Genomic DNA, 23,360 nt, shown 5'->3' with positions numbered 1-23,360 from the left:
GCATGTTACAAAGGATGTAAAAGATGATGCAAAGGAAAACATTACCAAAAAACTTTAAAAATCATGACAGGCATAACTGTGCTTATCCTTAAGGCTTGATGGATGATGAGAAAATTACAGTAAATGGTGCCTATGTGAGATGTGGGGGGGCGACCAGGCATAGGTGGGACGAAGAAAACATGCACATGTCAAAAAGAATGTAAAGGCAAGAGTTAAGGTACAACATTAACTCGTATCAAAAAAAGTAACCTCCTCCTTTTCTGATTAGAGTGGTAAATGCTGAGAGGTTAGTTTGTCCTGGAAAAACCTAAAAGAAGCACCAACCCCCTGAATTTTTCAGTGCTTCTTGAGGAGAAGCACCAAAGAGTTCCCTTCACTATTTTCCCACCCAGAGATTCAAAAAGGCCAGAAGTGGCACCATGGTGGAGAGAGTAGAAGGGGTTGATGCTTCTTTTAGGTTCTCCTGAGGTGAGTCTATTCAGACAAAGGGGAGGGTTCCTTTTTTTAAGTTAAGGTTGAGGTTAAGTTAAGGTTTATCTTTTGCTTGTAGCTGAGACTGGCTACTGTCTGTCTTTTTTAAAAACAGAAAAGGACAATTTGGGGAACCTGAAGTTGCCAATGGCCACAAAAACAGCCTAGATTGTGTACTTGCAGCCCAGGGCATACACTTTGGCCCACCCTTCAATTCTAAGGGAATATGAATTAAGTGTTGTATAATGCTCTATTGTTTTTTGGGGGGGCGGGTGGGAGGTTAAACACTTCACCTTGGAGGAATGGGCTATCTTATCTTCTAAGTACTGACAGTAGCTGACATATTTTAATCATGAATAATGGAACCAGGATTGTACTCTTATCTTCACCAGACGGCATAATCAGTCAAGCCTGTGGCAGCAGTGCCATCTGATTATATGTATTAGCAGTATTCAGGGCTGGAAGCTTCCAAGTCAAAAAGGGTACAGTGAATCTGCTCTGGATGTAATTGCAGACTTAAAAGTAACTCTCCGAGGTGCTGAAGTGTATCCCCTCAAATAGGTTTGGTGCCTTGAATAGTTCCTTTAAGGCTGGAATAAACCTAAGAGCGGATTCACTGAACCCTTGACATGGAAGCTGCAGCCATCCCTAGTGCCAGTGAAAGATGTAGTTATCCTTCTTAGTACAGTGCACATGCTATCTTCCCAGTGGAACCAAGAGAGAGTCTTTTAAAAGACTTGTAAAGGTTTTTAAAAAAGCTTCCCACTGGTTCCATTATAGAGCCTTTTTTTTAGCATAACTGATGTGAAGAGAAATAAGAGTTGTGTATGTGAGAGAGAATATGGGTATATATTATATGTCAGTATATATCAAAGTAAATTTAAAAAGTGAGTGGGAGACCCCAGAAGATCAGCTATGAGCAAATGTGACCCCTTGGCTGAGAACAGTTCTCTCCCTCCACTTTTAATTATTACTAGAAATGATCCAGGGAACAATAGAGTCTCTTCCTCGAGTGGAGCAGTGGTCTCTTATCCAATAAATTGTTGAAATTTTAATGCTCATAAGTTTTTTTACAAATTATTTTATGCTTTAAAAAAGTTTTATGTTCTAATCCTATGTATTGAACTACAGTGCCTGTAATCCTTTACCACTGACTGTACTGGGCCATGCTAATCTGTGCATCAAGCCAATTTTAATATTCATGCTGCCAAAGCAAACACTCAACCTTTGGGCTAAGATCAAGTGTGCCACCGGCTGTGCTGAGCAGGGCCGATAGGAGTTAAAAGCCAACATTTCTGAAGAACGAAGGGTTCCCCATCTTTGTTGCACACATTTACTCAGACATATGACCCACTGTATGCCATGGGGCTTGCCCCCTTACTACTTCTGGGAACCTCTCCAGAGCCAGTTTTCAGGAAATTCCAAGGGCAGCTGGGCAAAGGAATCATGCTGGATTTAGGCTAGTATACTGTATGTTAATAATAATAATAAAATTTTTATTTGTATACCGCTTTTCCATCTGTTGTGGGTTGTTCATTTATTTTTGTGTGTGTTACATTTATTTAGCTTTACTCTAATTTTTGGAATCAATAGGTCATAATGTTTGCCACAATCAGCTCCTGGTCTTATTCTTGCAAAGAGAATGGAGTTTCTCCATCTTCTGCTTCTGATTATTTAGTCTATTTGATTTCTATACTGGCTGTCCAGTGACTTTTTAGATTGAACTCAATTGTATAATTAGATACAGCACTACTTGTACTTGTTCTCTTCTCTTCCTCGGTAGCTATCTGAGTAGGGAAGCTTATCTTGTTTCATTTTGAATTGTCTCACTGTAGAGCTTTCAAGATAAAAGGAATTCAAGAGTGGTTTCTGTGCAATACTAATTCCTTTAGAGTTAGCTATGGCGTCACTGCTGTTGTCTCTCAGAGATGCTTAGCTAGTCACACTGCCCACTAGGGCTACTACTTAATAGTTTGTTTATTTATTATTTGTTTATTTATGGTATTTATACCCCGCCCCTCAGCCCTAAAGGCTATCAGAGCGGCTTACAATTATTATTTTTAATTAGACAGTTCCCTGCCCTCAAGCTTACAATCTAAAAGACAAGACACAAAAGGAGAAGGGAATGGTGGTGGGAAAGGGGATGAGGTCCAGTGGTTCTTCTCTCCCTCTGAGGCCTGGACCAAGGCAGATGGACTGGAGGGAGGGCTCTTCTAGTTTGGCACATTTATTTTGGCTTCTCAGCAAAAGCCTCCCTGATGTGGGGGACTGAATAGTAAGAATACTAATAGCAGAGAAATGTTAGCTTTAGAAAACAAACAAAAACATATTAAGCCTTTAATAGGGGTTGGGGATAGGTTGTTAATGACTTCTGATCTGGTTTCTTCACAGTGAATTGCTGTCTCTCCATAGAGCTCCTTCTGCCCTTTTCACAGTTTTGCTTTACTACCAGTTTTACATAGCAGTTTAGTGGTACCGATTCCCTTCTGTGACAGGGGAAAGTCTATAGACCTCTGACCTCCTATCCTCTTCCCAAGGGCCAGTATTTTCCAAGTTCATATGTCAGCAGTTGTTTCCATTTCTCTTAGTCATTGAGCATTGCACAGCTGTAAAATAGCATTGACCATCAGTAATCTGGAAATCATGCCCCATGAGGGAGCTGGGTATATTTTCCCTGGAGAATAGAAGATTAAGTGGTGACATGATATTTATTTAAATATTTAAAGCACGTTACAGACCGCTGAGAAACAGTGGTCTGGCTCTGCCTCCGCTTACAGCGTCCGGGAACCGCAGCCTTTAAACGGCGCAGCTCCCGGACACTGCAGAGAAGGAGTGCGGAAATCGCGCTCCTACTCAGGCCCCAGAAGAGGCGGCGCGAGTGCCAAAGGGCGCGCTCACGGCGTCATTTCTGGTGCACCACGTGCGGACGTAGAGTGTCTGCTACGTCAAAATGGCGGTGCCCGTATGAACAGGGCGCCGCCATTTTGTACGGACTGAGTCCGTGATAGGGTAAGGGGCGTCTAGAAGAGATGCCCCCTTTTCAAACTGGGATGTCCTCAGGACGTCCCTAATGGCGGTTTGTAACCTGCCTAAATATTTGAAAGGGTGTCATATTGAAGATGGAACAAACTTATTTTCTGCTGCTTCAGACACTAGGATACGGAGCAATGGATTCATACTTCCAAAAAAAGTCCTCCTAAATGTTAGGAAGAAATTCCTGATGGTAAGAGCTGTTTGACACTGGAACATGCTGCCTCAAAGAGTGGTGGAGTCTCCTTCTTTGGAGGTTTTTAAACAGAGACTGGATGGCCATCTGTCGGGGTGCTTTGATTGTGTGCTCCTGCATGGCAGAGGATTGGACAGGATGGCCCTTATGGTCTCTTCCAACTCTGTGATTCTATTATCTCTCCTTAGGGAGAGGAGCAAGGCAACTCTCAGCTATCTACTGCAAATGGGTCTCCAGCTATTTGATTAGAAGCCATTTTGTCTCTGATCTTGGTGCAACCATTGTGATGCAGTGTGTGTTTAAAGCAATTTGGCAATAGAAAATACAGGAGAAATTGCAAGAGTACTGTACTCTCTTGCCTTGTGGTTAAGAGTTATGAATTCATAGATGGCATTTTAAATGATATATCCTGAAGATCACTGATTATACTAATGGATGTACAGTGGACTGTCCACATTCACGGGGGTTAGGGGCACAAGGCCCCCCATGGAAATGGAAAAAACACAAAGAAAAAACACATTTTTTATACCTGAGAAGACACCTCTCTAGGAATCTCTATGTCCTCCAGTGCAACTCTTTGGTCAACATATGCCAGAGTTTGATCATAGAATTGTGCTGGAAAAGCTACAAGTGCTTAGAGAAGTGTTCTCTTTAGGAATCTCTAGATCAGTGATGGCGAACCTATGGCACGCGTGCCAGAGGTGGCACTCATAGCCCTCTCTGTGGGTACACATGCTGTCACCCTAGCATAGAGTTTGCCAGAGTTTTTTACTAGAAAACCAGAGGGATGTGGCACTTTGCAATAAATAGTGGGGTCTGGGTTGCAGTTTAGGCACTCAGCCGCTAAAAGGTTCACCGTCCCTGAACTAGAGATTCCCAGGGCCAGCTCGTCCTTATAGGCGACCTAGGCAGTCGCCTATGGCACCTAACTTGAGGGGGGAGGAGGGGGCAATGTGAGAGAGCCAGGCAGAGAGGGAGAAGAGGAGGTTATCGCATGGGCCCTGGAACAGGCCCATTGCGTGCCGAAAAGGGGGCGTTCTGGGAATGTGATGGTCCCCAAAACGCATTTTACTGCATAGAGGAGTGCCGCAGCTGCCGCTGGACGTTCCAATCGCGTCCCCGCTCCGTTCCAGGGGTGCAAGTTGTCCCAAATCACCCCCCCCCCCCCGGAATGGAGTGGGGACGCGATTGGAACGCCCAGCGGCAGCTGCGGCACTCCTCTGTGCAGTAAAATGTATTTTGGGGACCATCACATTCCCAGAATGCCCCCTTTTCGGCATGCAACGGGCCCATTCCAGGGCCCGTGCGATGAGACAGAGGGAGGGAAGGAGCGGACGATGGGGAGACCAGAAGCTAGCAGCAGGGAAAGAGCTGCTTCGAGCAGCAGGTAAAGAGCTGCTTGGAGTAGCTGTAAAAGGTGCCTGACTGGAGGAGATAAGGGCAAAGGCTTTCTGCCTGGTGTTGGTGGTGTGGGCCTTCCAGTCTGCATCCACACTGGAGAGATAACCCGGTTTGGCACCGCTTTAACTCGTTTCTGGCTCAAGGCTATGGAATTCTGGGAGTTGGGCCCACAACATACTCCAACTCCCAGAATGCCATAGCCTTAAGCCAGGATGCTTAAAAGCAGTGCCAAACCAAGTGATTTCTCCAGTGTAAATGCAGCCTAAGTCTGTCTCTCTCTGGCGTGCTCCCCTGCCCCTCCTGGGAGTTGGAGTTTGTTTTTGGCCTGGGCCCTTCTTATTTCTCTTCCTCTTGCTCCACCTCTTCTTCCTCCTCTCTTCTTCTTCCTCCTTCCTCCCCCTCCCTCCCCTCTTTCCTTGCTCAAGGTTACAGAATTCATCCTCCAACTCCCAGAATGCCATAGCCTTGAGCCAGTTGGAGTTTGGTTTTGGCCTGGGCCCTTCTTATTTCTCTTCCTCCTGCTCCTCTGCTTCTTCCTCCCTTCTTCTTCTTCCTCCTCTCTTCTTTTTTAATCTTCTTTCTCCTATTCCCCTCCTTCTTCCTCCTCCTGTTCTTTCTCCTCCTCCTTCTTTCTCCTCCCCCTTCCTCCTTTTCTTCTTCTGTTGTCAGTGTTGTTGTGTGCCTTCAAATCCTTTCCAACTTATGGCGACCCTATAGAGTTTCCTTGGCAAGTTTCTTCAGGGGGGAGTTGCCTTTACCTTCCCCTGAGAAGCTGAGAGAGTGTGACTTGCCCAAGGTCATCCAGTGGGTTTCCTTGACCAAGCTGGGATTTGAACCCTGGTCTCCCGTTGTCCTAGTCCAATATTCAGGCCACTACACCATGCTAGACCCCCCACTGCACTTAAAGGTACAGTACTCATTATTTATTTATTATTTGTTGTTGTGTACCTTCAAGTTGTTTTCCACTTTATAGAGACCCTAAAGCAAACTTATCCTGGGATTTGCTTGGCAAGATTTGTTCAGAGGAGGTTTGCCATGGCTTTCTGCTGAGAAGGCTGAGAGAGTGTGACTTGCTTGAGGTCACCCAATAGGCCGGGAAGCAAACTCTGGTCTCCAGAGTCCTAGTCCAACACACAAACCACACAAAGCTACATCCTAACATTCTATCCAGAAGAATGTCAAAATGTCCTCCATTTTGAGCATGACTGAGAAACATGAATTTATATTGCTTTTTATTAATGTTTTTGGCTTTTAGTTGGTCATGTCCTCCATTTTTCTTGAACGTCCTACAATTTGCCCTCCATTTTGTCCTATGTCATGTCCTACATTTCCCCTACACTTTGAGAGGCTACCCGGGGGTGGGGGGGGTGCCAAAATATTTCTCTCCTAGGGTGGCCAAATACCTAGAGCCAGCCCTGGAGATTCCTAGAGAGAACATATTTATCAAATCCATGAAAAATCAAATCTGCAAATATCAAAGCCACCGATGTGGAGAGAGTCTATCCACCAATGCAGGCTGAAACTTTAAACATATAAACTGGATAAATTTGATTTCTTGGTATTCCGGGATGATAACGTTTCATTTCTTTCTGGTTCTTTTATGGTAGGATGAATATGAAGAACTGCTTCGTTATGCTGTAGTTACTCCAAAGTTTCAGCCAAGTGTATTACGACAGTCAAATCACTCAGAGGATCATCAGAAATCTTCAGGTAACTTGTTATAAGAATAGGAAATTTCTCAAGGCATATAGAGGTTAGTTTGGACTTTTTTCAAAAGGGCTTTTCACTAAAATGAGAGATAGTAAAGAGGAAATAGGTTTTCCCGCTGAAAAGAATTAAGATCCACCACATGTCCTTTCAGGAGAAGGATGGGGTATACTGCCTAAACAATATGTTTCATGAATGAACATGTTACAGTATTGATATGTGTGTTGTCTGTACACAGCTTTACGTAGCCACTGCACAGTGGTCTTGTTTGTCTTAGTATTATCTTTGTACCAGGGTGAATAACCCACATCCTTCTCTGTAGCCTTCAAGGACTTCTCGGCACCTCTTCTACCTCATCTTTTTTCCATTTGGGATCTAAAACTAAGGGCCCAAACAGACAGGCCAAAATAAAGCTGCTTTGTGTCACTTTGGAGGTATGCTATTTAAATGACACATGCATCTTAAGAGGCCAGAAGCTGCGTCAAAGTTGCTCTCCAGTCCTCCACCATACTTCCCAAGTGACCTGAAGCAGCTTTATTTTTGCCTATCTGTTTGGGCCCTAACTTTCTTTCTGCTGTGTGTTTTCTCTCAAGAATAACATGGAGAGTAGTAACATAGCATGGGAAGAGCATATGGAAAATATTCTAGAACATTCTTTCCTATGTTAGCATGCTATCTACCATGGTTTGTTTCAAGAGCATCCATCTTTGAGAGAAAAACTGTGGAATACAAATAGGCTACAGTGGAAAAGGTTCCTCTGCTTCTCTGAGTTCTGTGGTTATCGTCCTGATAGGGTAAGAAGAATTCCATTTCATTTGATACCAAAAGCTGACATGCTTCACTACAATAACATAAGCTTTATTGATGATAAATAATTCAGCAAGTAGTGTCCAGCTGAGGAAGCATCACAATTTGTTAAGTAACAGGTCCCAGTATCAGCTTGCACTAAGTGGTAGAATTTGGCCCCAAACAACTAATTCTGCCCAGACTGTCCCAAGGCCATGGAACTGCCATGGAGAATGATTCCCCTTGAAAATTATTCACCCTCCCATGAGGTAATTGAAAAATGGTTCCCAGAGGTTATATAGGGCAGAACCAAACAAAGGAAATTGAAGTGTGCACACATGACCAATCTTTCAACCTAATAGTTATGAGACACATGCAAGAAAATTCCTAAAAAGAAAGCTTAAGCCTCCAGTTCATTTGCAGCCGTAAGTCTACTTCACACTAATTAACCTTTCCATGCCCCTGGATAATGGTGAACATTTGGCCACGATGCTGACAAAGACACTGGAACTCATCTGCCTCGTGGTAGGGACCATATCCAATACTGTTGGGTTTCTGCCTCAAAGAAAATCCATGCTGTAAAGGAGGCTGAACACCCACCTTTCCTAGCAAGGAGAGGAAAGCTTTCTCTGTTCAAGAAGTGGGGACATGAGGTCCTGAAGAAGAACTTACCCTACCTTCTACCACCATGAGGGGGAAGGTAGGGAGTTAGAAAAAGAGATGGTGAGTCAATGAATAAGCGAAAGATTTGTGTGAACTTCTAGATCTGGGTCCCTACCCATTGCTGGTTCTGTCTGTTCCTGGGTACTATCCCTTGCTTACATACATGACTTTACCTGCCTGGCCTACACTGACTGATAGAGGATCTCCATGGATTGAAAGGAGGAAAGAAGGGGATGGGAAGAAAAGAAAAATGGCATCAAACTTTTTTTTTTTGCCTGAACTTTTGTGGATACAAACCCACTTCGTTGGCTGCAGTAATAATAAATGCTTGGATATAAAGCATATCTACACAGTTGTGGGAGTGGGAAACAATGTAATAGGCTCCACTAAGATGCCCTAAATTTTCAAAGGGCTGCATAATGTGATAAAGGCTTTCCAGATCTTTATAGTGATCATTTAGTGTTGATATGTGTTGATATCTGAAAGCCATAACTCTGTTCTCTCTTATAAGATTCCTTTTGTTATGTGTGCTGCAGTGAGGATGCTTGTATTAATATACGTAATGTACCATGAAGCTGTTGTCTATTTATACCTCCGCTAGTGGGGTGGAATTTGTGAATATAATTCAGTTCAGCAGTTTCTTTTTCTAGTCTTCCTTTGTAATTTCATAAGATCATAGAATTGGTAGAGACCATAAGGGCCATCCAGTCCAACCCCCTGCCATGCAGGAACTCTCAATCAAAGCATACCCGACAGATGGCCATTCAGCCTCTGTTTAAAGACTTCCAAGGAGGGAGACTCCACCACTCCCCGAGGAAGTGTGTTCCACTGTCGAACAGCCCTTACTGTCAGGAAGTTCCTCCTAATGTTGAGGTGGAATCTCTTTTCCTGCAACTTGTATTCACTGTTCCGGGTCCTGTTTTCTACAGCAGCAGAAAACAAGCTTGCTCCCTCTTCTATGTGACATCCCTTCAAATATTTAAACAGGGCTATCATATCACCTCTTAACTTTCTCTTCTCCGGACTAAATTTCCTTGTTCAAGGTCTGCTACATGTAAATAATTTCCTGTGTGTCCAGGAAGGCTGAAATGTTCTGCAACTGGTTTTTGGCTATTGTCATTTCTAATGTGAGATTAATGTCTATTAGTCCTCTTGTATAGAGACTATCCTGTTTGTCGAGTGTAAAGCGGCTTTGGTGGCATAGAATGGGTATATATCACATAGGAGGAAGAGTGGGTAAATGTAGCTTTGGTGTTGTGGGTGATGTTATTGGTCCCTGTAATTTGCTCCCAGAGTAGATGTGGGAACAGAGCTTGCATCTCTTTTTTTTTTCTTTGAAACTCCATATATTGAAATAGGAATGTGTTTCCAGCCTAGCTGAGGATTCCTAGAATTGTCTGAGATCATCAAGTAGAGCATTTGTTAAATCACCAAGACAATGACACTTCTCATAGTTCAAATTAGGATTGCTTTATACTGTATATCACTTGAAATATACTCACTGATCATCAGCAGAACTTTTTTAAAAAACAGAAGGCATTTTTCCATTTCCATAACATCTAATCTATAATAAGATTTATTTACAGGAAATTTCACAGCACACATTAGTTTATCAGTTTATCACATACCATATGTACTCTACTATAAGTCGACCTCATGTATAAGTCAAGGGCAGGTTTTGGGGCCAAAATTATGGATTCTGCCATGACCCGTGGATAAGTCAAGGGTAAAGCTTGGAGGCTTTTTCAATGTGTCTATGTGTGCATGGCAAGAGGGATTCTAATTGAGGCTTTTTCCTTTAGCTTTCATTTCATCCTTCACTCCCCAGAGAGTGGCAGCTGGCAGGCAGGCGAGGGGCTCTGTTTGTTTGTTTAACAGCAGTTAATCACCCAGGACTCTTTCTGCTTGTCTCAAAAGAAAAAGAAACTGCTCTCCCCACTGCATGGGGAAATCTGAAAGAAACTGCTGTCACATTACCATACTGGCTCATAAATAAATCGACCTGGGATTTTGGGGTCATTTTTGGGCATAAATTTTTCGACTTATAGATGAGTATATACAGTATTTTTACATATTTCTTTGTCAAAGCAGACAAATTCTGTCAAAATGAAATACACAGTCCTTCATATCAGTTCATTATGTTCCTAGTTTTGTGTGATGTCATCTACAAAGTGATAGATATTTAATTATGTGCTTTAATCATTGTTTTCTAGGTAAAAAAAACTATTTCCTGAGGATTTTCCAAATCTAATTCTTGCATAAATATCTACAGCTTTGAAAATGTGAAACAGTTTTAATTCATTTTAATGTCGTTAATCTTTGAAGGCCTTCAGAAAGTATGACATGCAGTTTTTATTGCTTTTATTCTAAATAGCAAAGGTTTGTTAACTTGGCAAGCAAAAACAAAACTAGCACCGTTTTAAGTGGAAAGAATTGCATGAAATATAGGAAATGCAGTAACTCTTCATTTGGCTCATGTGTACAGTAGTTTAATATTGCAATATACTCTGGCCCTTAGACCATATGTACACAGGTTTGTCTACTGTCACCTTGACACGGCAGTACAATGGCAGTTTTGTGGTCTCTGACTTGAGCTTCTGCTTCATATTTGAGACATAGCTTCAGTGTCATGTAAAAAAGGGTTATTTTTATACAGAAAACAAAAAGCATGCCTTGGGGAAAAGGAAGTGCATAGAAAGGAGCTTTACTATCTCTGTTAATGTTTAAATGCCTAGGAGGTTTGATTTGTGCGTAACAAAAAGGGCTTTCTTGGATGCTGCTGTTGGCACTGGAATTCTCCCTGGGTGATAACAACAACAAAACAGTGTTTCAGGTTCATGTGCTCCTTTCACACAGCCTGCAAACATTATGTTCTAGACTGCACCTCCCACAATCATCATGCCAACAAATAACAGCTGGGAGATTCTGGGAGCTGTATTTCCTCCACCACCAAAAAAGTCGCATTTTCAAGTTCTGTCCTTTGAAATTAACTGCTATTTATTCCCTAACTTTTCATGTCAAAATAAGGCAGCTGGATTGATTGCTGGTACATCTAGGAGTGAACATATTACTCCTATATTAGAATCACTCTACTGGCTACCAGTTAGTTTCTAGGCAAAGTACAAACTGTTGGTTAGTATCTTTAAAGCCCCACATGGTAAGCCCAGGTTACCTACAGGATCTCCCCTTCTGTATAATCGCCCCCATACACTCAGGTCCTCTTGAGACATTTACTTCAGCTGGTCAGAACTAGACTGGCAACTGTCACCCAGAGACCATTTTCATCAGTTGCCCCTAGACTGTGGAATGACCTGCTAGGAGAGATTCGACAGCTAAATATGCTGTTTTAATTTAAAAGTCCTATCTCTTCTGGCAAGTCTACCCAATCATTCTTAAACTATAAATTTTAAATTGGCATATTTTAATTTGGATGATTTTAACGTGTAATGATTGTTTTAATCCTGTGCTTGTGTGTTTCAATTTATGTGTTTAATGGTCAGTTCAGATAATGATGCCACGTTGTTCAGCTGTTACTGCAGATCAGCACATGCAAAGAATCTCTTGTGACTCTCATGCTGAATAAGAGACAAACACTTGAGGGTGTAAACTGTTCCTGTTCCAAAAAAATTGGATGATGATACCTCGTTTAAACACCTTTTCAACAGCAGATTATGTACATTGGTAAAACTGCTAGGATTCAAATAACTGCAAGACTCTAGAATTCTAAACAGTTCTGAGAACAGTTGCAAGATGATCCACTACTGGATACTCATATGGCAAATGAAGAGAAAATTCTTTTTACAGTGTAAGCTTTGTTTTATTGTAGTGTTAAGCACCCTAGTGCAGATGACAAAATACTGTTAGAAAGTTGTCAAAAATAAGATCATAGTAGCTTTCCTGCTGTTTAGCTGAGCCTATCTCTTTGATTATTCCAGCTCACCCTTCTTTAGTCAGTGGACATGGACAAGGAGAGATAGCTTCTAGCCTTTGATGAGTGGAAGATAGCAAGATAGACCCGAGACAGACCGCCTCAAAAGTGCAACCTGGTGGCAGCCTGTTTCCCTCCAGAGGGACGCCGCAGCTGCCAAACTGCGCAATGTCCCTCCGGAGTAAAAAGAACCTGGAAAAAAGGGTTCTTTTTCTGTCGCCAGGTTGATGTCAGGAATGTGCCAATGGCACACTCGTGACGTAAGCAACGCGCAGCAACATGCATATGCTGCGCGTCACTTATGTCAAGATGTCAGTGCCCGTGTGGACAGAACAATGCCATGATGCTGCCACTGTGCCATGTTAGGTTTAGGGACTGTGAGGTTGATGTGCAGTCCCTAACCCTAGTATCAGTGGCGGCATGGCGTTATATATATATTCTGCTTTTTGAATGAGAAAATGACACAAGCTTATAACATCACAGATATATCTCAGTTAAGAAATAGATGTATCCCTGGATATTACGTTAACAGAAAATTTGATCTCAGAGACAGAAATAACATGGAAAGAATAGAGATAGGTTCTTGTACCACTAAAAAAGAGGAGTCCATTATGAAGTCGAAGGCTTTCATGGCCAGCATCCATAGGTTTTTTTGTGGGTTTTTCAGGCTATGTGGCCATGTTCTAGAAGAGTTTCTTCCTGATGTTTCGCAAGCATCTGTGGCTGGCATCTTCAGAGTCCATTATGTTTATCCAAAACTAACAATACAGTATGTACATGTGTAATGAAACAACCAAGTTGGCAAGCCTTTTATAAGTTAAAAAGAAAAGAAAAAGAAAACATTTTGAATCTTCTAGAGGCTATGTGAAAGCTTCCCAAATGCATTCAGAGCTGTCTTTTTCTTTCACTGGACTTGCTTTTCTTTTGATTTCAGTTTTGATGGCCAAACTTATAAACCTGTGCTTCTTTAACATGCTGGGGTGAGGCAGATTTATTTGGCTTCCCTTTTTTGCTCTGTTTTGCTTTTCACATACTGAGCACATGTTTCACATACTGAGCACAAGGGATTTTGGAGGCAGCTGTTGTTTACCTTGATTGTTATAGGCAAGCACACACAGCCACAATAGAACCAGCTGGCTATCAGTCACTGACTGGCATAAAGTCAGGACTAGATGTGAGGACTGAGGAGGAAAATAATTTCCCATTAATACAGGACTTCCAAGGGCTGCATGCCGATATGGGAGTAAGGGCATGAAAAGCTTACACATAGAGAGTTTGGGTATCAAAAAGGCTGGAAATAAACAAATTGGTTTTTAAACTGGCTATGAAAGTAAAATTGGGTACTGCTGTCTGTTCAGTTTTACGAAGCTTGAGCTGTCAAAGCAGCTACTATATTAAGGACGGACAATTTCCATAAATCCAAGTGCTGCTTCCTGCTTCCCCAGGACTTTTGTTGTTGTTGTTGCTAGAATGTAGTGACACAATCGTAAGCAGTGTGACACTTTAAAAGTGCCTTTTTTTGCATTTAAGCAAGATGCATGCTCTGTGAACCTTGTTTAGATGTATACGGTAAACAGTACTACTTGTTTAGATGTATACAGCCCCAACAAAGTTCAAACAAAGCATTGGTGAGCATATTATTTGTTTAAATTTAAAAGGGGGTGCTTTTAAAGAGAAGGTGCTATTTATCAACTGAAAAATGGGCAAGGTGGGGCACATATAGGTTATTCCCTGCGTAGGAAATCCTGATTGTGTTATGTCTCATTAAATGAGATTTTATCTACTTGATCTTCTCAGATACTCTCCAGCTTTTTACTAGAATGTAAACTTACTGGTGTTAGATCTGTTTCAATATGGTAGGAGAACTCAGTTTATTAATAGCAAGCTTTGCTTTGAAATAACAGATCTAGGGATAAGTCTTGTAAGGAATATAAAAATAAAGCATGCTGCATTGTTAAATCTAGCATTTCAGTGCTTTAATACTAACATTTAATTTCCTCTCCAGTGTTATCAGGTTAGTTAATTAAATCTGGAAACTTGTGAGATTGGTGTAATAAATTACTAGGCACTGGTGACTCATCCCCAGTCAGCTGTGCTGCTTCTTTCTAAGATGCTGGCCTTCTGGTTTTGAACTGCTATACTTGACTGAATCAGTCTTAAAGCTGACTACCATCTCTGTCCCTGAAGGAAGTTGCTAAAATTACACTGTTAGAAGGAGCCTGTGCTTATTCTGTTAGCATATAATGGATGGCATTTATTTTATTTTTAGCCAAATACTGCTCTCAGGTAAATTTCCCATTTAAGAAGTAGGTTTTGGAATATGCATTCTTCTGAAAAATATGTAGCTTGTTCTTGGGGAAAAAACCCAAAGCCTTTCTACAGCTCCATCTACAGTTGGCCCTCCTTATCCACAGTTTTTTTGTTGATGCAAACATGAGCACGCAGAGTAAACTCGGAAGCTTGTGTGAAGATAAACAACTGTTAGCTGCTGGAGCATGCCAGGAAAACAGCTGATAGGTGAAAGCACACCCAAGCCTGACTTATCTTCGAAGAGGCACTTTATTTATTTGTTGCAAAGACACACACGAGAACAATTACCAACACCATCCACCAACTACAAACCCCAACTGTACAAACGGACATCTGGGCTTATATACACATTTGCCATGCGGCCACCTTGCCTAGCCTATTCCTGTACAAGTTCCTGTGCATCTTGGAATACTTTCCCCCTTGCAAAGATGACACAGTATATTTACATCTTGCTACGTGCTCTCTGGCACACACTGTGACCTTGGACATCACCTACTGGTTTGAGTCCTAGCTGCAGCCAATTCCAGGCTTCTGCAAAATAAATGACCATTTTCATTTTGTCACATCTGAACATTTTCATAACACTTTATACATTACCATTTTTATCCAAGAATTCAAGTATCCACGGCTTTAAAATATTCCAAAAAAGGGTAAATTCCAAATAGCAAGGCTTGATTTTCCATTTTATATAAGAGACACCATTTTGCTGTGCCATTATATTTAATGGGACTTGAGCATCCACGGATTTTGTTATCCACAGGTGATCCTGGAACCAAACCCCAGTGGATAACAAGATTGCACTGTATTTTGATAACAATTGTAGCATTTGATAACATCTAAATGTACTTAATTGCAGCTATGGTTCTTTCATCCACACATCACTTCCCGTCCGACAAAAACTAGTAAGATAGGAGGCTATTTTCTTAGGTAAATTATCATCATCTAGCTTTCTTTCTTTCTGGTTTTGGGACAGTCTTTAGAGATGGTAAAAATTACCAGTTATTGGCTACAGTTGGTGGATAAAAATGTTTTTAATTAGTGACATGAATACTGTAAGTGTAAAATTCTGGGGGATGTTAAACTTTAAACCATCCAAACCTAGTTGGATTTCTTTTCTTTTAAACAGAAAAAAGTCCAGTAATGGACGGACGCAGGCCAGAAAATGCTGGAATAAATTGGCGAAAACATGGAAGAACTCCTGATTTTGTGACATCTACTCGGGCAACAAGAATAGAAGGTATAACTATTGTTTTAGAATTAAGTTTAAGTTGAGCCGGTTATCTACAGGTGTATCCGCACTGCAGAAGTAAAGAAGTTTAACTGCCATGGGACTTTAACTGCCACGACTCTGTCCTACAGAATCCTGGGATTTGTAGTTTGTTGAGGCTCCAGAGCTTTTTGACAGAGCAGGCTATATACTTCACCAGACTACAGATCCCATGATCCTAAAGGATAGAGTAATAGCAGTTAAAGTGGTGTCAAACTGCTTTAATTCTGCAGTGTGGATATACTCCCATATGGTTTTTTGAATTGGCTCTGTCATATGTCCCCCTGTTTAATTTAGAAGACCTCTCACATGATCTACAGTTTGTATGTGTTTGCAGAATGTATAGAGTGACTGTTGGCCTAGGGATAAATAAGGGGTAATTCTTATATAGAATGCAGTATTGACTCTGATGTTTTTCCTGTGATGAACTAGTCCCTCCAGTTCATCTCAGTGTCAAAGACACATTCTCTAATATGGCATAAGACTTCATACATTTAGAGAAAACAAGCTTTTTGCCATAGAAAGTACCCTTCTTTCTTTTCAGCAGCTTTCGGGAGTTATAAATTTCAGTTTCTAAGGGTAAAATGTCTTTTCAAAACTTTCCTGACTGTTAGAAGGGAAGTGTCCAGAGTTTTGTTAGCCAATTACAACAAAAACAGCAGAGTCTTGTGACATTCAGTGGACGTTCTCAAGTGCCCACTTCATCACATGCATTTCATGTGTATGAGAAACTGGACTGGACTCTATTCTGTAAGAACTTACCATATAATTTGTTACTCTTTAAGGTGCCACAAAATGTTTTGTTTCTTTTATATGAAGAAAAAGGCATCTTTGATATTTTAAATGTTTAGCGTGTCATTTGCACAAAGCAAATTCAGACCAATCCAGTAATAGATACTGGAGTGCCATTAAAAACAAAAATTCAGTTTCAACAGAAGTAACAGAGCCATCTCACATGGATATGGAAGGACTTTGCCCAGTTGGTTCAGAAGAAAGTTCTTCTCAAGGGTCCTCGTCAATTCAAAGAGATCTTCAGGAGTCACATGTGACTGATCTAAGCCTTTCAGATGAAAGAGTGACCCAAATTGAGAGCATACTTGATCTCTGGAGTGGAAGTCTTAAGGTATTTATTTTTTGTGTAAATTGTTTAAAGTTTTATACGGATAGTATTGTGTACTCTAATATTCTTTTAAAGATTTAACGAGTGTGGTGGAGTCTTCTTCTTTGGAGGTCTTTAAACAGAAGCTGGATGGCCATCTGTCGGGGATGCTTTGATTTGGATTTCCTGCATGGCAGGGGGTTGGACTGGATGGCCCTTGTGGTCTCTTCCAACTCTACGATTCTATGAAAATATCAGTCTTCCTAGCAAGAGAGCTATTGTCATCATGCAGTCTACCACATATTGAAAGGCTGTTCTTTTTTCCCTTTTCCTCTCCCCCCCACCCCTTTGTTGAGACAAAGCAACCATCTAAATGTCATGCACCAGAGAGCACCATGTGTTGGGGCCAGAATGTGTGCTAGTTTATATTCTTGTTACATGAACATTTGCACCACAAAAAAAAATGCCAAAGGGAAGACATTTTGTGCTATCCTTCTGTTTCAACTCACATATGCAAATTAATGCAACATTAATTATCAATAAACATTTTTATGCTGGAAAGTGTATCTACCCTTAGAAATGTAACTGCATTTAAAATTCATTGTGGATTTTAATGAACTGGGTATGTTTCTTCAGTAAACCTATGTGTTTAATTTTTCAGACCAATGTTCTTACTGAACTAAGGAAATGGAAACTTCATTTTATTGAACATCACACACTTGAAATGAGACAAGAAAAAGAAAGACATGCGGCACATGTGAGACAATTGATGAATCAAATGGAGAACCTGAAGGAGCTGCTACATACATACGAGATTTCAATAGGGAGGAAGGATGAAGTAATACTTTCTACTAATCTATTGTTATTATTCCTAGAAAGCAAACATTTTATTTATTCCTTTGTAAAAAAAAAAAAGTCTTAGCAGCAAGCTACTTTGGGCTTGATAAATATAAAGAGGAGAATATAGCTGTGATTGAAAATTGGAGGTTTGGCCAGCCTAAGAATTACCATACATTTTCCTACTACATACTTATGCTGTCACTGTTGTATTCCTCCTCATAAATCAATACATTGAAGCTTGAAGTCAGGTGTGAAATCTGCTGTGAAAGAAAACTATGGGAAGTACATTAATGACCTGTCTGTCAGAGTTGGAGAATGTGTTGGACTCCAGTTAATAACAACCTCAGCCAGGAAAACAGGAGTTGGGAGTCTAATGATGGGAGGGGTATAGATGCCCTATCCAAGTCCATGTGTGTGTATAAACTGGTAAATTAAAATTAAATTACTGTGAAGCTGCTATCTTCCGTGTTCCTTTTGTTTTATTTTTAGGTAATTGCCAATTTGACACATGCAATTGAGAAACAGAAGGACAGGATAGAGCTCATGAAGAAATTCACAAAGTGGCGACTTCAGCATTTCGTAGGCAGACAAGAAGCCAGACAGGAGGTATATGTTGTAATGGGCTGAATTTCAGAAGGCTGAAATAATTTTTTCAATAAAAGGTCTTGATTTTTTAAAAAAATCAACCCCCTTTTAAAAACAAGAGCATGTTTGTTTGTTTGTTTGTTTGTTTGTTTGTTTGTTTGTTTGTTTAAATTGACCAACCCAGCAATTTTCCATATGGTCATTTGGAAACCGGGATTTCTTTCCGATAAATTAAATAACTGCTATGTTTATGCCTATTCCAAATGTATTATTTTCAACTTGCAGAATTATATCTGGACCTCATACACATGGAATGCACATGGAAAAAATATAATCCATTATCCATTTACACCAAGCTCCAGTTGGTTTCAGTAGCATATACATATGACCTACATGGACCCAAACCTTTTCAGTGTTTTGACACTGGATGTATATCACTGTGTTACATACTACACAACACTGTTTTAGACAGGCAATGGTAAACTATAGCCTTTTGTCCTGCTTTCACAACAGTGACAGAATGTCAATAAGATGTACAGTCTGTCCTCGCCTTACGTGGGGGTCTGTTCCGGATCCCACCGCGTAAGGCAAATTCCGCCTATGCTTGAGCCCCATTGGAAACAATGGGGCTCGTGTGCGGCGGCGCGGGAGCGCGTGGGGTGCAACGGGCGTGCGCACCCATTCAATTGAATGGGACACTCTGCCCCGCGCGCGCCCCGTGGCTTGAGCACGTATGCTCAAGGCCGCGTATGGTGCACCCGCATATGGCGCGGGCGCACTGTAAATTATAGCAAGCATGGAACCCTGCTTTGGGAAATGAGACCCTGTTTGAGTTCTCTTAAGCATGTTGGAAACTCATATCTAATCTGTTCATATTTCAGGTATATACAAAGAGGCTGGCTGATCGCTTATATGAAATGGGCTTGCTGAAGAAAGCATGGATGACTTGGCGTTCTCACATTCATAGAAAATGGAGAGACACTATCGAAAGAGCTTATCAGTCAAGTGCCGAATCTGTGCGTGTTGAACTATCCAATGACTATGAAACTAAACTTCAAGAGGTAAGAAAGTTTCTAAACAAGTTCTAAAAAGTCACTCTTAGTGGTTAAATGCCGGTACTGCAGTCACAATGTTGTAAGTTCGATCCTACAGGACTCCAGGTTGACTCAGCCTTCCATCCTCTCATAGGTCAGTAAAATAAGTATCCAGCTTGTTGAGGGCAATTGGCTTACACATTGTAAACTGCTTAGAGAGTACTTAGTTCACTATGAAGTGGTATAGAAATGTAAAGTCTCTAGGTCCCGCTGCTCCAGAAGCTGATAGCAGGCGCTCCTGGCTGTTGCGTAAATCTGAGAGGACAGGTGAAGCGACGAATCCAGGAGCACTGCCAAGCTGCGGACGCAGTCCTTCAGGGGAAGTGCGACCCCATCTAGAACTGGCGAACTTATCTCCATGCCCAGATTGGGGTTACCTATCACGAGTACCTCCGTTTTATTTGGATTCAGCTTAAGTCTATTTTCCCTCATCCAATCCATTACTGACCTCAGGCAGTTATTCAGCTGAGAGATGCCCTCCTTGGTCGCTGTAACAGTCCGAGACATAGAGAAGTAAATTTGGGTGTCATCAGCATACTGATAACACCCTGCCCCATGTCTTCGGATGATCTCACCCAGTGGCTTCATGTAAATGTTAAATAGCATTGGCGAGAGTATCATGCCTTGAGTGACAACCAAATTGAGCTCCCTCTTGGCCGAATAACTGTCACCAAGTGACACCATCTGGAATCTTCCCAAGAGATAGGACTGAAACCACTGCAAAGCAGTGCCTCCAATTCCGAACTCTCTCAGGCGTTCCAGAAGGATACCATGGTCTATGGTATCGAAGACCGCTGAGAGGTCCAAGAGCACCAACAGGGCCACACTTCCCCTGTCAATGCACGGATGGAGATAATCAACCAAGGCAACCAGGGCAGTCTCAACTCCGTATCCCAACCTGAAGCCAGTTTGAAATGGGTCAAGATAATCGGTGTCATCCAAGACTGCTTGGAGCTGGTTTGCAACCGCCCTCTCGATCACCATACCCAGAAAGGGAAGTAGAGATACTGGTTGATAATTGTTTTTGTCCAGGGGATCAAGGGAAGGTTTCTTTAGAATGGGTTTTACCATTGCCAATTTCAGACTTGATGGAAAACAACCTTCCCTGAAGGAGGCATTGATTATAGATTGAAGTAGCTTCAGAGTTGCCTCACCTCCCTGGATAGCCAGCCACGATGGACAGGGTTCGAGAGGGCAGGTGGTCTTTTTTACCTTCCCAAGCAGCTTGTCAACGTCATCAGTACTCATAGACTGAAATTGTTCCAAGATAACCTCATTAACGGAGCAACTAGACACCTCTCTTGTTGACTCTGTACTAATGCCAGCGTCCAAGTCGGCCCTTATCTGAGAGATTTTATCTGCAAAATGATAGTTAAAAGCGTCACAGCAGGCTCTTGTAGATTGAAAAAGAGAGTTCGGGGTGGAAGGAGTTTGGGTTCACTTCTTAACCACCCTGAAAAGTTCTGCTGGATTGGATTTTGCAGACGCAATAGAAGCAGAATAGAAGGACTTCTTTGCTGCAGCTATTGCCACTTGATAGGTCTTAAGGAAGGTCCTATGACGTGTCTTGTCAGATAAGCGTTGAGTTTTTCGCCAGTGACGCTCTAGTCATTGTACAGCTCACTTCATCCTTCTGAGATCTTCAGTGTACCAAGGATTTCGATTCGAAGCGGGCTGGAAAGGACGCTTGGGAGCGATTGTGTCGATAGCCTTGGAAAGATCTTTATTCCAGGTGGTCACCAAGGTTTCGACAGAGTCACCGATGTTGCCTTCCATTAAACCCTCTAGGGCTTCTTGGAACCTTTTGGGTCCCATCAGCCTTCGAGGGCGGACCGTTCTAATAGGTCCACCCCCCCCCGAGGAGATTGGGGATAGATGCCTTCAGTCCAATCTTGACCAGGGGGATGTTGAAGTCCCCCAGAACAAGAAGCCTGGGGATCTCCAACACCAGCTCCGAGACCAGTTGTGTCAGCTTGGCTAGGGAGTCTGTTAAGCTACAGGGTGGTCGATAAACCAACAGAATCCCCAGGCTATCCCTGGCCTTCAGGCGAAGGTAAATACTCAATGTGGTCAGTTTTACGGATAGGTATCCTGGTCAAGGTGAAGTTATTTTTGTGGACCATGGCAACACCCCCTCCTCGCCCACTTTCCATTATAAAGTGGGTTTGGCCACCATAGAAACATGGAGGTTGCGAGAGAAGTGCAAACTACTAAAATCTGGTAAGAGTGGATGTTACTAGAAAATTAATGGCAAATAGCAAGAACGTGGATAGCCGAAAAAGCAAATATAGCACAAATTTTGGAACATCACTCCATGTGCAGCAGAGAGTGCATACTTTAGGGAAGAAGAACATGAAAATGAGGATTAATTACAATAAGACTGTGACTTAGAGTGAGTGAAATGATTCTAATCTTAGCCCTGCATGAGGTGACACATTTTGACTTTACCTTTCTGGTATACTATTCAGTCAGTCTCTTAAATCACAGGTTGTCCATTACATAAGACAATTAGTTTAACCCTTTATTTATACGTCTGGTTCATGAATATAATATGTGTCTGTTGCACAGTGCACTTTGGGTCCAAGTACACTGAATTTTATACACTCTGTTTGAATGTTGCACCTATATATAAGGTGTCTGAGGATGTTGGAGATGGGACACTTCACAGATGTACACATTTCTTTTTTGTAAACTGCTATGAATGCCTGTGAAATGTTTCTTAGTATGTCAATAGCATAATGGTCCCGTAAACTATGAGTTGCAAAATGGGTATCATGATGCTGGATAAAAATCTGATTAATATGCAAAAATTTGTGTCAGTTGACATTCTTGATCAGGCAGAAAAGTACCAAAATTAATATTCTAATATTCCTAAATGCTCACCCTTTAACATCAGCCTTTCAAATGACAACTAAGAGCATGATTGTTTTTCTTACATATCTCAAATTCAGTCCATCTTTCTCCTCCTGGCTTTGTGCAACTTGTGTACTATCCTGGGTGTATCTTCTAGCTCCTCCTCCCCCTTAGGCTTGACAGACAACCTGTATTATCTCCCTCCCCCCACTATAGTCTCCAGTCAAAAATCAGCTGCATTTCTGTGTTGGCTGCACACATGCAGTTGCCTGTAAATTGCAGAATGCACTTAGTCTCAATCTTCTCTCAATAAATTAAAAGAAATGCAAAAACAAATGTGCTAAATGATGCATGCTTATTAGAAATTTTATTTTAACTCCTTGTTAGTTGAATGCTGCACTGGAGGAGGCCAGAGCTGAGATCATAGAATTGCAGAACAAAAAGCATGATTATGAAGATACCTTGAAGAAGGCTTTCATGCGTGGTGTCTGTGCTCTGAATCTGGAAGCAATGACAATATTTCAGGGCAAAGAATTCAAATTTGACCATGGTTAGTATTACAGTGAAGTAAATGTCAATTAATAGCCTGTACATTTGTTTCAGCTTCAGTTTTTCAGAACGTTTTATGACCAAAAGAGGATCTTCATCCTATTCAATTGCCAGGGAAACAATCATAACAAGAATGCAGCATTTGACCCAGTTCAGTTTTGTTATATAGTGGCTCAGAAGGTCATTTAGTGAATAGGGGAACCTCTGATAATAGGAACACTTTGTGTGCATTGGACTGGGACGTAAGGATTTAAACCAGGAGTAGGTGGGTGGGCAAAATGAGGGTTGTGAGCTGTATGCAGCACCCCCACACCATCTTTGCAGAACCCAGGGCTGCCTTCTGGCTGGAATGTTTCTCCCACAAAAAATAGTTTTCTGCTGGAGGCCTCCAGGTAGTTTTGGAATTGAATAGTATGCTACCACGGCCTCCTTGGCATCAGTTTTAAAGGAGAGAAAGGGCTGGTATCATCAGCAAACTGACGACTCTCAATCTCAAAACTGCAGATGACCAGTGGCTTCATGTAGCTTTTAAAAAGCAGAGGGCACAGTATTAGTCACAGGCTATTGGCCTACAGGAATGT

At 41.6% G+C, this 23,360-nt stretch overlaps 1 protein-coding gene across 5 annotated transcripts in view; it reads left to right on the top strand.

Moving 5' to 3' along the window:
* Nucleotides 1-23,360, top strand: part of POC5 (POC5 centriolar protein) — a 48,640-nt gene that overhangs the window by 14,134 nt on the left and 11,146 nt on the right. For 4 of the 5 annotated variants that reach the window (XM_089494414.1, XM_089494407.1, XM_089494401.1 and 1 more), the window contains 7 exons: nt 6,706-6,808; nt 15,619-15,729; nt 16,686-16,882; nt 17,520-17,696; nt 18,188-18,304; nt 19,165-19,344; nt 22,618-22,780. In XM_089494414.1, the coding sequence (XP_089350540.1) occupies nt 6,706-6,808; nt 15,619-15,729; nt 16,686-16,882; nt 17,520-17,696; nt 18,188-18,304; nt 19,165-19,344; nt 22,618-22,780 (1,048 nt within the window). Of the gene's footprint in view, nt 1-5,976; nt 6,006-6,705; nt 6,809-15,618; nt 15,730-16,685; nt 16,883-17,519; nt 17,697-18,187; nt 18,305-19,164; nt 19,345-22,617; nt 22,781-23,360 lie in introns of those variants that run through there. The other variant, XM_089494427.1, reaches the window with a different exon arrangement.

Source organism: Sceloporus occidentalis, unplaced genomic scaffold (genome assembly GCF_023333645.1).
Source record: "Sceloporus occidentalis isolate IW3139 unplaced genomic scaffold, rSceOcc1.0.p SCAF_1, whole genome shotgun sequence".
NCBI classification, from domain to species: Eukaryota; Metazoa; Chordata; class Lepidosauria; order Squamata; family Phrynosomatidae; genus Sceloporus; species Sceloporus occidentalis.
Note: the sequence above shows the minus strand (reverse complement) of the source record. Positions and strands in the feature narration are given on the sequence as shown.